General features: G+C 50.3%; 5 protein-coding genes across 5 annotated transcripts; 2 read left to right on the top strand and 3 right to left on the bottom strand.

The window, feature by feature from the left end:
- Nucleotides 1-868: 868 nt before the first annotated feature.
- Nucleotides 869-3,875, bottom strand: PGRI_005380 (MCM DNA helicase complex subunit MCM4; the record flags this gene model as incomplete). The annotated part of the gene is made up of 3 exons (XM_040788251.1): nucleotides 869-1,459; nucleotides 1,515-3,634; nucleotides 3,716-3,875. 3 exons carry the CDS (start codon nucleotides 3,873-3,875, stop codon nucleotides 869-871), a joined length of 2,871 nt encoding a protein of 956 aa, XP_040652023.1.
- A 1,039-nt stretch (nucleotides 3,876-4,914) lies between these two features.
- Nucleotides 4,915-8,733, top strand: PGRI_005370 (putative DUF221 domain protein; the record flags this gene model as incomplete). Its single annotated transcript, XM_040788250.1, has 3 exons — nucleotides 4,915-5,081; nucleotides 5,149-7,655; nucleotides 7,706-8,733. 3 exons carry the CDS (start codon nucleotides 4,915-4,917, stop codon nucleotides 8,731-8,733), a joined length of 3,702 nt encoding a protein of 1,233 aa, XP_040652022.1.
- A 120-nt stretch (nucleotides 8,734-8,853) lies between these two features.
- Nucleotides 8,854-10,110, bottom strand: rmt2 (protein-arginine N5-methyltransferase; the record flags this gene model as incomplete). The annotated part of the gene is made up of 1 exon (XM_040788249.1): nucleotides 8,854-10,110. One exon carries the CDS (start codon nucleotides 10,108-10,110, stop codon nucleotides 8,854-8,856), a length of 1,257 nt encoding a protein of 418 aa, XP_040652021.1.
- A 382-nt stretch (nucleotides 10,111-10,492) lies between these two features.
- On the bottom strand, nucleotides 10,493-11,580 carry PGRI_005350 (prohibitin subunit PHB2; the record flags this gene model as incomplete). Its single annotated transcript, XM_040788248.1, has 4 exons — nucleotides 10,493-10,816; nucleotides 10,875-11,230; nucleotides 11,288-11,356; nucleotides 11,406-11,580. 4 exons carry the CDS (start codon nucleotides 11,578-11,580, stop codon nucleotides 10,493-10,495), a joined length of 924 nt encoding a protein of 307 aa, XP_040652020.1.
- Nucleotides 11,581-11,754: 174 nt separating this feature from the next.
- On the top strand, nucleotides 11,755-12,685 carry PGRI_005340 (putative polyadenylation factor subunit CstF64; the record flags this gene model as incomplete). The annotated part of the gene is made up of 2 exons (XM_040788247.1): nucleotides 11,755-11,806; nucleotides 11,859-12,685. The coding sequence occupies 2 exons, from the start codon at nucleotides 11,755-11,757 to the stop codon at nucleotides 12,683-12,685; spliced, it is 879 nt and encodes a 292-aa protein (XP_040652019.1).
- Nucleotides 12,686-13,820: the final 1,135 nt, after the last annotated feature.

The following is a 13,820-nucleotide window of genomic DNA, read 5'->3' as shown; positions in this document are numbered from 1 at the left end:
TAAAGTCGGAGGGATGTAGCTCCCCGAACAGAAGGCCAAAGAGATATGGGTCCGAACTCGGCTAGTCCGATGACTAGCGGGTGACGGCCCCATCCTGTCATCAAAGCGGGTGTGTGCTTGTAGTCGAGGTGAGACAATATCATATAGATCTTTTGAATTGGGGGGATTGACTTGATATATAAGTGATGGAATGTCATTTTAATATGTTATTAAGGTATAGTAGCTTTAAATCTCTATTGGAATGTTGTATATTGATGATTATAATGAGAGAGACCATAACGATCTAGATGGACATCTGGTAATTTTGGTATGGTAAAATTGTATCATCCATACATACACCCCTTGGTGACGTTAACAATTTGACCAGTCGTGGGAGCACGTGGGCATCTTTGTCTCTCTGCGTCTTTGCGGTGTTTACCTCTCACTTCTTCTTCTTCTTCCCCATTACTATGTATATTCTATCATTATATCTCTAAGAATATCTACAAGAGACTATCACATATATCCTAAATATCCAAGCTCTCTGCCAATTTCTATCCTTGTTACGGAGTACATGCAAGGATATATGTTGCCTGCAAGACGATCGCCCCACTCGGGGCAATGTTCATTTTAGGTCTAGATGCATGTGATATCTCATTTTTCACACGCCTTAGTTCCAAAGTCTAGCTTAGTTTATCTAGTCTAGTCTACTATAGGTAAGCCAGCAACTTTAGAAGATATTGGAAAATATTATGATCAGATCTACAATATACAGTTCTGCGACCGAATCCCATAGCATTATCCATAAAAACACGAACGCCAGAACACCCTCAGTCAGAGATGACATGCAGCCTAATCTATCATCACATCATGGTATCATCGTAGCCACCTAGGACATGCTCATGGCCGCCCGGCGGATACTGCGACGAGCACCGTCACCGAAGACATTCACTGAGCCCTCCGTCTCTAGCGAGCGCACCGCATCGCCAAACTGGTTGTGGTCGAGCTTGTTGTCGCTTTGCTCGCTCACATCGCGATACAAGTCGGACCAGCGCACTGCACCACCAGAGACACCGCCACGTTCATCAAGGCGGGCAAGCACCGCCTTCTTCAGGTCGTCACGTAGACGACGGTCAGCGGCGCTGCTGCCTTCAGTCAGAAGGCCCATGTCGATGAGACCGGTTCGGGCATCGGTGGCGGCCGCTTTGATGGCGGAGCGGATGAGACGCACGGCTTCCTCGACATCGCCCACGGTGACCTCGGGGGACAAACGCATGCGTGCGTGCGCCTCGGAAAGTCGAATCATAGATTCCAGCTGTCGAGTAGTGGCAGTGATACGGCGCTCTTGGGCGCGGATGTCATCACCTAGCTGGCGCATAGCCACATAGGCATCGGTCAGCGCAGCACCGGCAGCCGGGGTGATCACAGGGTGGCAGTTGGTCTTGGCGTAGGTAATATAGGCCGTGAGGAATTCAATAGGCTAGATAGAACTGTTAGGAATCTTTCCAATTGATGGCATAGGGGAGGTCACTTACCAGAATCTCCTGTGAGCTGGCATTCTCAGGGTTATCCTCGAGATACATGCCGACCAAGTGCTTGGCCAGGCGACGATCTTCCGTCTCGTCCACACGGTCAAGAACCAAGTATACCAGGTCGAAACGAGAGAGTAGAGTAGGTGGCAGATCAATGTTCTGCGGAACAGCAAGTTTAGGGTTGTATCTACTGCCAATGGGGTTGGCAGAGGCCAGGATGGAGGTTCGGGCGTTCAGGGTAGTAATAATACCCGCCTTAGCGATAGAGACAGTCTGCTGTTCCATGACTTCGTGAAGGACGGAGCGCGTGGAATCGTTCATCTTGTCGAACTCATCAATACAGCAAACACCACCATCGGACAGAACCAAGGCACCGGATTCCAAAACCATTTGGCGAGTCTCCGGATCACGGGTCACGTAGGCAGTCAAACCAACAGCTGAAGAACCCTTACCACTGGTGTAAACACCGCGCGGTGCGATCTTGTGGACATAGCGCAGTAGTTGGGACTTGGAGGTCGACGGATCACCACACAGAAGAACGTTGATATCACCACGGTAACGGGGGTTGCCTCCCTTTTGGAAGGTCTTGTTGGTGCCTCCAAACATCTGCAGCAAGATACCCTTCTTCACGTCGTCCATCTCGTAGATGCTGGGAGCCAGGGAACGAGACAGCAGGTCATAGATGTCGGGACGAGAGGCAGTCCGCTTGATCTTCTCTTCTTCTTCGGCCGAGACTTTGCGCGCCTGGTCTGCCTCTGCCGCCTGCTCGGACATTTCTTGCTCGACTGTGGACATGTCAATGCCCATCTTCTTACGGTCAAACTTCTGCACATGAAGAACATCGATGTATGTCTTGAAGAGGGACTTCTGTGAGCGCTGACGAGCGCTGACACGCATGGGGTTGCACCGGAAGATACCAGTGACCTCCACACGGTCACCAGCCTTGCAAACATCGACTAGCTCATCATAGACACAGAGGGAGACCGAATGAGGGGTCTGACCATCAGGAATGTTGTCTGGGGTCTCCTGGAGCTTGATGACTTGCTTGTCAGAGAAGGAGCAACGGTTGTGAAGTAGCTGCATGGAATTCTTCTGTTTGCAAGAGTCTCGAGGGCAGATTGTTGGCTCGGCAATTCTGCCACGATCAATATCGACCTGCACACCATAGCTACAGGCGCTGCACCGGAAGAAGGCTTCCTTCATATCGGGGATGATGGGAGTAGCACGAATGACCAAGCCTTTGATGCTGACCAGCTTGTCCATATCGGCTGGGTCAAGATCGCGCATGTTCACGGTCTGGTCCAGACCGAAGGGGAGCACTTTGAATATCATTGCTTCCACTTCACCAACAAGATCCGGAACATCGGCAGTAGGAAGCACATTGTCCGAGGTAAGGATGGGCTGACCACGTCGATCACGAGGTTGAGCAGCACGTTGGCTCTCTGACCGAAGAACGTCCATTTCCTTAAGGGCTAGATCCACCATCACATCCTTCAAAGCTTGATCCATCAGAGGAATAATTTCTTGCGGATATGCGGAAAGTTGATGCCATAGCTTGCGAGTCAATGGGTAGGACTTCAGATTAGCAGCATCGAGATTGAATGTGGTCACACCGAGTCGTCGCATGTTATTAAGCATGGTGATGCACTCATGCCTCTCTGCTAATTCTCCCATAAGTCTGGTTTCGTCCTCGGAGGCGCCATCAGCCCAGAGGCGGTATTTTGTAGCGAAATTATACAGGAAGTTCTTGAATGCCGACATTGAATCTTGGATCGAGATGTTGGTACCCCAGATCACACGAGTGGAATTTCCAGCCATGGCTTCAGCCTCAGAGGTGCCGGGGTTGATATTCGAGAAAGTGGCATCGGAGCGAGGCATGGTATCACCCGTGGGAATTCCATTGGCATCAACGAACACCCGGTTACGGCGATTGGGAGTAGACCCAAAGCCACCAGAGTGCAAATCGCTGCGACGAGGACCCCGTCGGCCTTGGCCTCCGGGAGACACAAATAATCCGCTACTGGCGGTGCTCAATGCATCGGAGCGGATGTCGGAACGGATATCAGACCGACCGAAGCCTCGAGTTGGGCTAGAGCTTGGGATATAGTGAATAGGGGAGGAGTCTGATGGGAGGTCAGTGGTCTATATTCTTTCTTTTTTTTTTAAAAAAAAAGGGTGCTTCTCTGCTAAAATAAAATTCATACCTCTCACACCAGGGTTTCCTCGTGGGGTTCTATCGCCATCATCTACCGTTGAGCTGGCATCGGCCATGCGTTCATCAGGAGTCTCAGCATCATTATTTCCCTTAGTTGGGGATGATTGAAAAAAAATAGGGGACGACGAGGGTGCGACTCCCTCGGCCATTAGACGTCTCGAGGCACGGGGGGTGGCTTGAAAAGTCGGGCTGCTAGGAGGCTCCTGTCGGGACGAAGAACTAGGGGATGCAGTTGAATTTTTAGAGGAGCGACCCCTCCGTCTTTGTGCTGGTGACGACATGGTGGATATGAATTAATGTGTTGATACCAGACGAAGGTCAGGTGGGTTGGTGTTGGTATGGGATACGAGTGAAGAAAGGGAGAGCAAAAAGCTGTGGGCGGAACGCGGTTTCTGCCACTATGGACGCGATTGACGCGTTAAGTGGTTTCCTCTTTGGGACGACGTGTTCTCTCTAGCCACATGTCGTTCCTGACTCTTCAAGACTGTGGCTGATCCATGGGTGGATTTTAATATTACCTAATACACAGCCACATCTTTAACCCACAAGCCAATCATCGCTCTTTCCCTTTTTGTTGCAGGGCCCCTCATTAAAAAAAAAAGAAAAAAGCAAAAAGCTTCACTACAACCGTAGTAGGGCATTCGCAATGGATCGTCATAAATGAAAAAAAAAATTTAGTACTTGTTTGAAATTGTTATAAATATAGATGAAACTTGAAGGCGCTAACTCTTACACAAAGCAAATATTTGTCTCCTTTACTAGATTCTATCTAAAGCCGCTGTGACTTGTTTGGCGGTTTCACCTAGCGCCTGATGTCATTGTATTCTCGATCGGCGCTCCCACGTTTCCTCCAATCATCCCTGTTCATCAAACGTTACCAATTTCTTGATCAGGTTGTCGGATCCTTGCGCCACTCGCCTCATTAATCAAAATATTCCTGAAAAGACCAATTTCGACCTTATTGGCTCTCGTTTCCCCACGGGGCTGATCAGGTTGGCGCCCTACGAAGTTCCCAAGTGAATTTCTTTGTGATATCTTTTTCTTTTATCACTTGAGTCCTTTCTTATTCAAGTGCTCAACATCCATCAGTGCGTACAACAAAATCTCGTGATGCTTTTTGCGGCAATAGCTGCTTCGATACCCCTTATAGCATCCTAGTTTCCTTCGGCAATACCCGAGCTGATCGCCATGACTTCGGGCTTGGAGGAGGCGTTGGAACACACCGGTGGCCACGGCAGAATTGCTGAAGGTGTCTCAATCTCGACCTTTCTGGCGTCGCTGGCGACGGCCATCGTTGTTTTCGTCGTTGAATTTCTCCTATTTCTGTTACTAAAGGGTAAACTAAGCCGTATATAGTAAGTCCCTTGAAACTCCACCGGGAAGGAGAAAGTGGGCATGGAACTGACCAGAATTGATATCCAGTCAACCACGGACCTATTTGGTCCCGGACAGAGAACGTACAGCTCCATCACCGCCGGGCCTCTTCCGTTGGATTGTCCCAGTCTTTCGTACGTCCAGCTCCGAATTCATCCAGAAATGTGGGTTAGATGCATACTTCTTCCTGCGCTATCTGCGCATGCTTTTGAAGATATTCGTTCCTCTGGGCCTCATCATATTACCAGTTTTGCTCCCAATCAATCAGGTTGGTGGCAAAGGCAACAACTACGAACATGGTAAATCGGGCACCAAGTATACCGTCACTGGTCTGGATCAGTTAGCATGGGGTAATGTAACCCCCGAGCACACAAATCGGTACTGGGCTCATTTGGTAATGGCTGTAATTGCCATTATCTATGTCTGTGCTGTGTTTTTTGATGAACTCCGGAATTACATTCGCCTGCGACAGGCCTATTTAACGTCTCCCCAGCATCGACTTCGTGCTTCCGCTACCACTGTGCTCGTTACTTCTATCCCACCTGATTGGCTCAACATGGATGCACTTGATAGGCTTTTCGATGTTTTCCCTGGAGGCGTGCGAAACATCTGGCTCAACCGCAACTTCGACGACTTGAATGAGAAAGTTAAGGCACGGAACGATATCGCGCTCAAGCTTGAGAGCGCCGAGACGGATTTGATTGCAAAATGCAAAAAGGCACAGCTCAAAAAGGCCAAGGCAGAGGCAAAGAAGGCCGGCAAGAGCCAGTCAAGCGCGGAGAAACAAGAGCAAACAGCAGCCGACAAGCGGGCGTCCCAAATGGCTATGGGTCCTGGTATCAGCTCTGGTAATCCTCATCAGGCCCACACAGTACGGGAAATGCTCCATGGACAACCAGATGGTCCCCAGGAGAAACGGTCGGAGGATGGACCTCGACGAGTGTTTGACCCTGCCTTTGCTGCCGCTGAGGTGGTTGGCCAAGGGGTGGGGAAACTGGGCAAGACAGTACTTGGAGGCCTCAAGAAGGTCGAGCACGGCATCGAGAAGCCTCTGTCTCGAACTGGAGGCTTCGTTGCCACTACAGACAACATCCTCCCGCCTCGTTCAAATACGCCGCCAGGTCCCGATCATCTTGGAACTACAGATACCCTCCCGCCTCGTGCAAACACTCCTCCGGTCCCGGATCCTCTTCCTTCTGGTAGCCAGTCTGCTACAACGCCCGCCAAACCTGTAGGGCTGCGGCGAAGTCAGCACTTAAGTTTGAGAGGTAGGAAAATAGGACCGGATGCAGGCCAGGATGCAGGCCAGGATGACACCATGTGCTGTGACCCAGCAGCTCCATCGAAGCCACCATTCTGGAGACGCATGTCGTCTCATCCAAAATCGCAGGATGTGCGCGAGGCTGACGAATATCCACTGACTGCACCTGAAACGCCTGCAACTCACGCACCTGGTTACTCCAACAAATTCGACAAGAACGAAAAGCACAAAGATGGTCGAAAGGAGGGAGACAAATTGGAAGGGGAAAAATATCCTATGGCCTACAATGAAAATTTTGAACATGAAGACTATGGGGAGCCGCTATGGAAAGAATACATCCGGCCCAAGGACCGAGAGACTATGCGTCTACCCATATTTGGTTGGAGTTGGATGCCTTCGCTTTGGCTTTTAGGGAAAAAGGTTGACACCATCGATTATTGTCGAAAGGAGCTCGCTCGTCTGAATCTGGAGATCGAAATCGACCAGCAGCACCCTGAGAAGTTCCCTTTGATGAACTCGGCATTCATCCAGTTCAATCACCAAGTCGCCGCCCACATGGCCTGTCAATCTGTCAGCCACCACCTCCCTAAGCAGATGGCACCGCGAGTCGTGGAAATCTCTCCTGACGATGTCATTTGGGATAACATGTCAATCAAATGGTGGGAACGATACCTGCGTTCCTTCGGTATAATCACACTAGTTTGTGCAATGGTCGTTGGATGGGCGTTCCCCGTCGCGTTCACCGGACTACTCTCGCAATTGGCATACCTGGAGGGTGCATTCCCGTGGCTAGCCTGGCTTGGCAAGCTACCAGACTGGTTCATTTCAGCCATCCAGGGTATTCTTCCTGCGTTGTGTTTGGCTATCCTGATGGCTCTGCTCCCTCTGATCCTCCGCTTCTTGAGCCGCACGCAAGGCCTCTTCACTGGCATGTCCATCGAGCTCACTGTTCAAAATTACTACTTTGCCTTCCTGTTTGTACAGCTGTTCCTGGTCGTCACTATCGCTTCCAGTTTTTCGACAATCATTGAAAACGTCACCGATGTGACCAGCTGGCCGCAGCTCCTAGCGGTGAACATCCCAAAGTCCAGTAACTACTTCTTCTCTTATATGATTCTACAAGCCATGTCTGTGAGCGCTGGTGCTCTCGTGCAGATCTTTGGCCTGGTGAGCTGGTTCATCTTAGCTCCCATTCTGGACTCTACTGCTCGGAAGAAGTGGGCACGGACAACAAACCTCAATCAGATGCAATGGGGCACATTCTTCCCTGTCTATACCACCCTAGCCTCTATTGGTAAGTCGTCTCGTCTTGTTGGTTGAATCCATTTACTAACATTCTCCAAGGTTTGATCTATTGTGTGATCGCACCCCTGATCTTGGTTTTCAACATCATCACTTTCGGCTTATTCTGGTTCGTCTATCGCTATAACACACTCTATGTCACCAAGTTTCGCTTTGACACCGGTGGGCTTCTTTTCCCTCGAGCTATTAACCAGCTCTTCACTGGAATTTACATTATGGAAGTCTGCCTGATCGGTTTGTTCTTCTTGGTTCGCGACGCGAATGACGATGTCGCCTGCAAGGGGCAGGCTATTTGCATGATTGTGGTTCTAATTCTAACGGCCGGTTACCAAATTCTTCTCAACGAAGCGTTCAGTCCGTTGATCAGGTATCTACCCATTACCTTGGAAGATGATGCTCTTCGACGTGATGATGAGTTCCGTCGTGCCCAGCACGCTCGCCTTGGTCTCGCTCTTGACGATGACGATGACGAGGATGGTGATATTGAACACTCCCTCGCTAGGCATGAACACCAAGAGCGCCAGCACAATAAGGAGTTGCGAGAGGATATCGAGCTGAAATCTCTGGAGACCAATGTGCCAGGCCAGAAGCGACACAATTCGGATCTCTTGTCCACACCCAAGCTTGGAGACAAACGTCCATCATGGGCTTCTAACTCATCGAATCGAAAATCTAAATATTTCGGTCAGAACTCGACTCCCTCCACGCCGACAATACGGAACATGCGGGAAAGTATGGTCCAAGACACTGAGGCCCAGGGACCAGGCCCCAACACAGTTGGCCAAGCCCTCTTTGCCGGCATCCACGATGAATTGGAGGATCTCACGCCCGATGAGCGTGACCAGCTGGTGCAACGTGCCTTCCAGCACGAGGCCCTTCGTGCCAAGCGGCCTGTCATCTGGATTCCGCGCGATGATCTAGGCGTAAGTGACGACGAAGTGTACCGAACACAACGCTTTAGCAAACATGTCTGGATTAGCAATGAGTACCAGGCGCTAGACGGCAAGTGTCGGACGATCTTCAGCCGCAGTCCTCCAGATTTCTCAGAGGTCGATTTGATTCAGCTGTGATACCATCTGTACATTGTTCCTTTAGCCATTCTATAGCATTTTCAAGCGTCGCATTCAGTCATACACATCCAATGTCCTTTTTTTAAGATCCCATTTCCATGCAACCATCCAATATCTCCCTTAATCCATAAATTTGCACAGAGGCAATCTATAATCATCCACAACCCAGTAAGCCCGGCGCACCCCCTCCCATTCGCCGTCCAACTTGGGCACAGCAATCTCCTCCCACTGCACATCAAACCCAGCCTCGAAGAGATCCATCTCCGCCACCTTCTGGTAAACATCATATGAGATCTGGCGATCAGCACCCATGCCATTAAAGAATCCCCACCGGCCCTCCTGCTCCAGCAATCCAATAACCTGCTCAGAGAAGAAGTCCCGGAAATCACTATATGACTCCGCAAAGGTATCGTAGTAGATAGCATCGAACGTCTCCCCAGCCGCGACAAGGCCAGGAAGAATATCCTGCCAACGACCCTGGTGGATAACAACACCAGGCTTGGTATCCCATCCGCGTCGCTTCATCTCCGCAACGACCTCCTCGTGCGCCTCGACAATGTGATGCACCGCCGGCCCTTGCTCCTGGAAGAATCCATCGACAATGCCCATTCCGTGTCCGATGTTCAGAACTTTCAGCCCGGGTGTCGGGAGAAGTGCTGTCGCGGACTTGCGCATGATATCGCTTTCCCAGCGCATCATCACGCCGTTCTGGTCTGCGTCCAGGATCCGGTCATTCTGGATGTTCAGACGGGACTCCAGATACTGCGAGTTGGATACATCTGGGTTGGCCGGGGTGGCTGTGGTTGTGGTTTCTGTTGTGGGTTCGGCGGAGGCATCGACGAGTTCGGGTGCCGTCTCGGCCTCGGTCTCGCCCTCTTCTTCTTCGTCGTCGTCGTTGTCGGATAGCTCTTCGTACGCGTCGAGACGGTTCAGGAGCAGCTCTGCGCGAACGCCTGCGTCAACGATCAAGTCGTACAGATCGAGAGCGCCGATGCGACGCGCGATACAGCCGGGTGTTTCGTTGTTCGTGTCAAGATCGTTCCAGATAGCGCCTTCCTGTAGGAGGAACTTGACTGTCTCCACTGCTGCTTTCACGGTCTCAGCGTCCAGGCCGTTGGGTTTTGAGTCTGTGGTCGCGCCATTGGTGCTGGCGGTCTCTGTATCGGGCTCGCAGGCGGCGATTGCGGCGTGCAGAGGTGAGAAGCCGGTTTCGCTGTCTTTGACGTTTGCGGCGTCGGGGAGCATAGACTGTGTGCGGAGGAGGCTGCGCAGCTTAGACTGGTCATGTTGCGATGCGGCAAGGAGGATCTCTTGCACGTCAAGGTCGATGTCGACCTCGGTGAGGTGCACTGGGGTATCGTCTGTGATTTCGGGCATGATCTGGGTGCTGTTAGCGGGGGTTCGCGAATAGTTATTTCCAAAAAAAAAAAATTCAAAAAAAGAATTTGATTGGTTTTTTCAACCGATACTCACGAGCGAAATGTAATACTTGCTAATCAATACTAGTCAAGTGTGTTGAACTGTTATCAAACCAAAAATGGTGCCCCTCCGAATCAGAAAAATTGACTCGCCGCCTTCGTCCCCGCATGGAGACAATATATATAAGCATTGGAGGCCGCCACTTACAAAGAATTACTATGTTTGAAGAAGCCTTGGAAAAAATAGAGAAGAGTCCACATTCGATGCTCTGTAATCAAGCTATTTGTACAATAATTCACATTCCTTCTCGCAGCGCCATTAAATATCAAGGGGAATGAATTTATTTGCCCTCCTCGTTGAAGTTGTGGACATTCAGGCCCAATCCTTGGCTGTCCAGGTAGAGCTTGTTCTTGCCACCGTTCTCCTGTAGGATCTGAGCAACGTGACGGGCATTTTCAATCTTCCGGAGCTCGATGTAACTCTTGCTCTTCTTGATGGCGTCACCAATAAGCTCAGCGGAGCGGGCCTCACCCTGTGCGCGGACAATGAAGGCTTGCTTCTCTTGGCGGGCCTTGTCGACCATGAATGCAGCGCGCTGAGCGTCTTGCTGTGCGACCTGCTTGGCCTCAACGGCGGCGGTGAATTCGGGGGAGAAGGTCAAGTGCTGTTTGGAGACATTGAGTTAGAAGCTGTTTAGGTAGAGTTGGGGGAAAGCTACGTACAGTCAATGACACATCGTCCAGAGCAATGTTGAAACGCGCAGCTCGGCGAGCCAGGTTATCCCGCACCAGACGAGCAACGTTCTCACGCTGTGTGATCAACTGGCTGGCGTTGAACTGGGCAACGACGCTTTTCAGAACCTCGTTGACGATCGAGGGCAGAACGCGCTCATCGAAGTCTTGGCCAAGAGTTCGGTAGATCTGGGGGAGAGCATCCACACGGGGCCTGGAGAGGACACGGCAGGTGATGTTCACCATCTGCAAGTCCTTGGTACCGGTGAGGGAAGGGATGCTACGAGGCTTCGCACGGACATCGTAGATGATGGGAGTTTCGAACCAAGGAATCTGGAAATGAGTTCCTAAAGTCATGCAAATGTGAGAGAGAGCTCGTTTGTCCTTCTAGTTAGTTTGCATACCTTCGTTGTAGATCTCCTTCTGGACACCACCTAAGCGGGAGTACTTGATAGCACGGTGACCACCGTCCACTAAAAACTAGTTAGAAGCTTGATTCCTTGTGTAAATGAGTATACATACCGTTAAACAGAGAATTTGACGCGACGTAGGTACCAAGACCAGCCAGAACGAGAGTTCCGACAAGTCCCACGCCTCCTCGGCCACCACCGGATGGCATACCACCACCGAAGCCAGCCTTGCGCTTTGACAGCATAACTTGTAGGCGCTCCCACGCCTCCCGTTGATTTTGAGACATGATGTGAGGAAGTGCACGTAGGCGATTAGAGATGGATGAGGACTGTTAGTCTGATGCTTGAGCGGATGAGGTGAGGTTGCGAGCGGTGTGAGAAAGTCGGGCAGAATTGGGGTTTCTTTGCTTGCCTCAACCTCTTTTGCCTTTCTCACTCGCATTTCATTTCCCATCACAATCATGGCGCCTGATCGGACCGGAAAGAGTGTATTCCTGGGGAATATCCCCTACAGTATGTTTCTGCAGCTGTCCACCTAACCGATGCGATTCTAATCTTTCTCTAGATCTCACCGAGGAGCAAGTCAAAGACATCCTTAGCACGGCCGGTACCGTCACCAAGTTCCGATTGATGATGAACCCCGAGACCGGCAAGCCCAAAGGTTATGGATTCGCAGATTTTGCGGACGCAGACGCTGCCGCCTCAGCGGTGCGCAACCTGAACGACCATGAAGTCATGGGCCGCAAGATCCGTGTCGATTGGCCTCACAACAACGAGAAGGATTCCATACCTCCAGATTACTCACAGCAGTCGCAACCAATGATGAACCAAGATCCCACACAGCAGCAACAAATTCCAGGTTCAGCGCCGCTGCCTCCTCTCCCTCCGGGCGTGGAACTCCCGCCTCAAATCGACTGCCCCAACGCCATCTCCCATACCCTCGCATCTCTTCCACCAAATCAATTGCTTGATGTTTTGACGCAAATGAAAGCTCTCGCGGTTGCCGACCCGGCCCGTGCCACCGAGCTGTTGCGCCAAGCGCCTCAGCTCGCCTATGCCGTCTTCCAGGCTTTACTCCTCATGAACCTGGTCGAATACCAGCTGCTTGGTTCCATCGTCGAACAGGCCGCCCAGCCTCCTCAAGTTCCCCAACAGCCAACCCCCCAACAATTCCAACAGTACGGTGTTCCTGGTCAGATTGCTACACCTCCTGTCACCGGCACTCCTTTCGCCCCTCCCCCAGCTCAGCCCGCCGCCCCGATGCATGGCCAGGAAGAGCTCCTTCAACAAGTCCTCAGCATGCCCCAGGCTACTATTGACGCTTTGCCTCCTATGGAAAGAAGCCAAATTATGCTGTTACGCCAGCAATTGATGCAAAGTGGCATGCGGTAGGGTGTTGTCTTTTACTGAGACCGCACTATCTATGGATTTGGATATTTTATGGCTCTGCTCGTCAAGAGCAAGCCTGGCATGGCCTTTTATTTTTCCCTTTTCTTATGCCAGTGTACTAGGCGAATGGGTGGCGCAAAGGGGTTCTCATTTTTTTTTTCCATCGATTGCATACCAGGTTAATCTTGAGCTCTACCTTCAAATTAGTAGCAGAATGATATCTTGATTCTCTTAGTATTTTTTTTTCATCAACCTCTAGCTTGCTTGCTTTCCTGCGGCATCTCTAGCTAAAAGGCAACATGTCTCAACCCGTAGACACATTTGGAGCGTTTGCCATCAAAACCACCAACGGTTACTTCGCCGCGGAGCTGCATTGGAATGATCTAGAATTGGTACTAAATAGCCATTCTCTTGCCATGACCCTAAGTAAGCCTTTTTATAATGAAATTTTGGCAAATCCTACATATGACATTCAATGGTTGGTGGGTAACTGGGAACCCATCAATTAGCCAACACCAATAACGCCCAATATTCAGTCTCCATTGCAATTTCTAAGGCCACAGAGAACACGTTGAAATCTACATATGATTGTAATAAATGCGCACAAGCTCATTGGCACCGTACCTATGTCATCCGTCCTGTAGCGCATTACCTATAGTTTATACTATAGATAGACACATTCTTTATAATTTGAGATAGGCCAAACAAGGCATAAGTGATATGTAATATCCATTGAGCACTTTTTTGAGAAGCTCTGTTAATTAATATCGATGATTATATCTTTCAACCACTCGCTTCTTCTTAAAAGAATCCATAATTTCCGCTAACAACCCATCTCGATTGTTCCTACTATATTAACGTATGAAGGATGTAGTTATCGTCATAATATGAAAACAAGTCCAGTAAAGAAAGTATTGTTTAACCTCCTTGGCTTTAGTTAGCGTGGAAAGACGACCTCATCCGACTACCCAGATGCCATCCATGGATATAGTGTATCTGTCAGCGCGTGAATCACCCTCAGCAAAGGTATGGGTTGCCGTCACATGCCGGGATCTAGCTAGTCATTGTTGTCTAGGAGTATTTCTTAGCGTAGGTGTACGTCTCAGCGCGGGCGTCATCACATGTCGTCGCGCCAAAT

Source organism: Penicillium griseofulvum (assembly GCF_001561935.1).
Source record: "Penicillium griseofulvum strain PG3 chromosome Unknown contig_79, whole genome shotgun sequence".
Classification (NCBI taxonomy): Eukaryota; Fungi; Ascomycota; class Eurotiomycetes; order Eurotiales; family Aspergillaceae; genus Penicillium; species Penicillium griseofulvum.
Note: the sequence above shows the minus strand (reverse complement) of the source record. Positions and strands in the feature narration are given on the sequence as shown.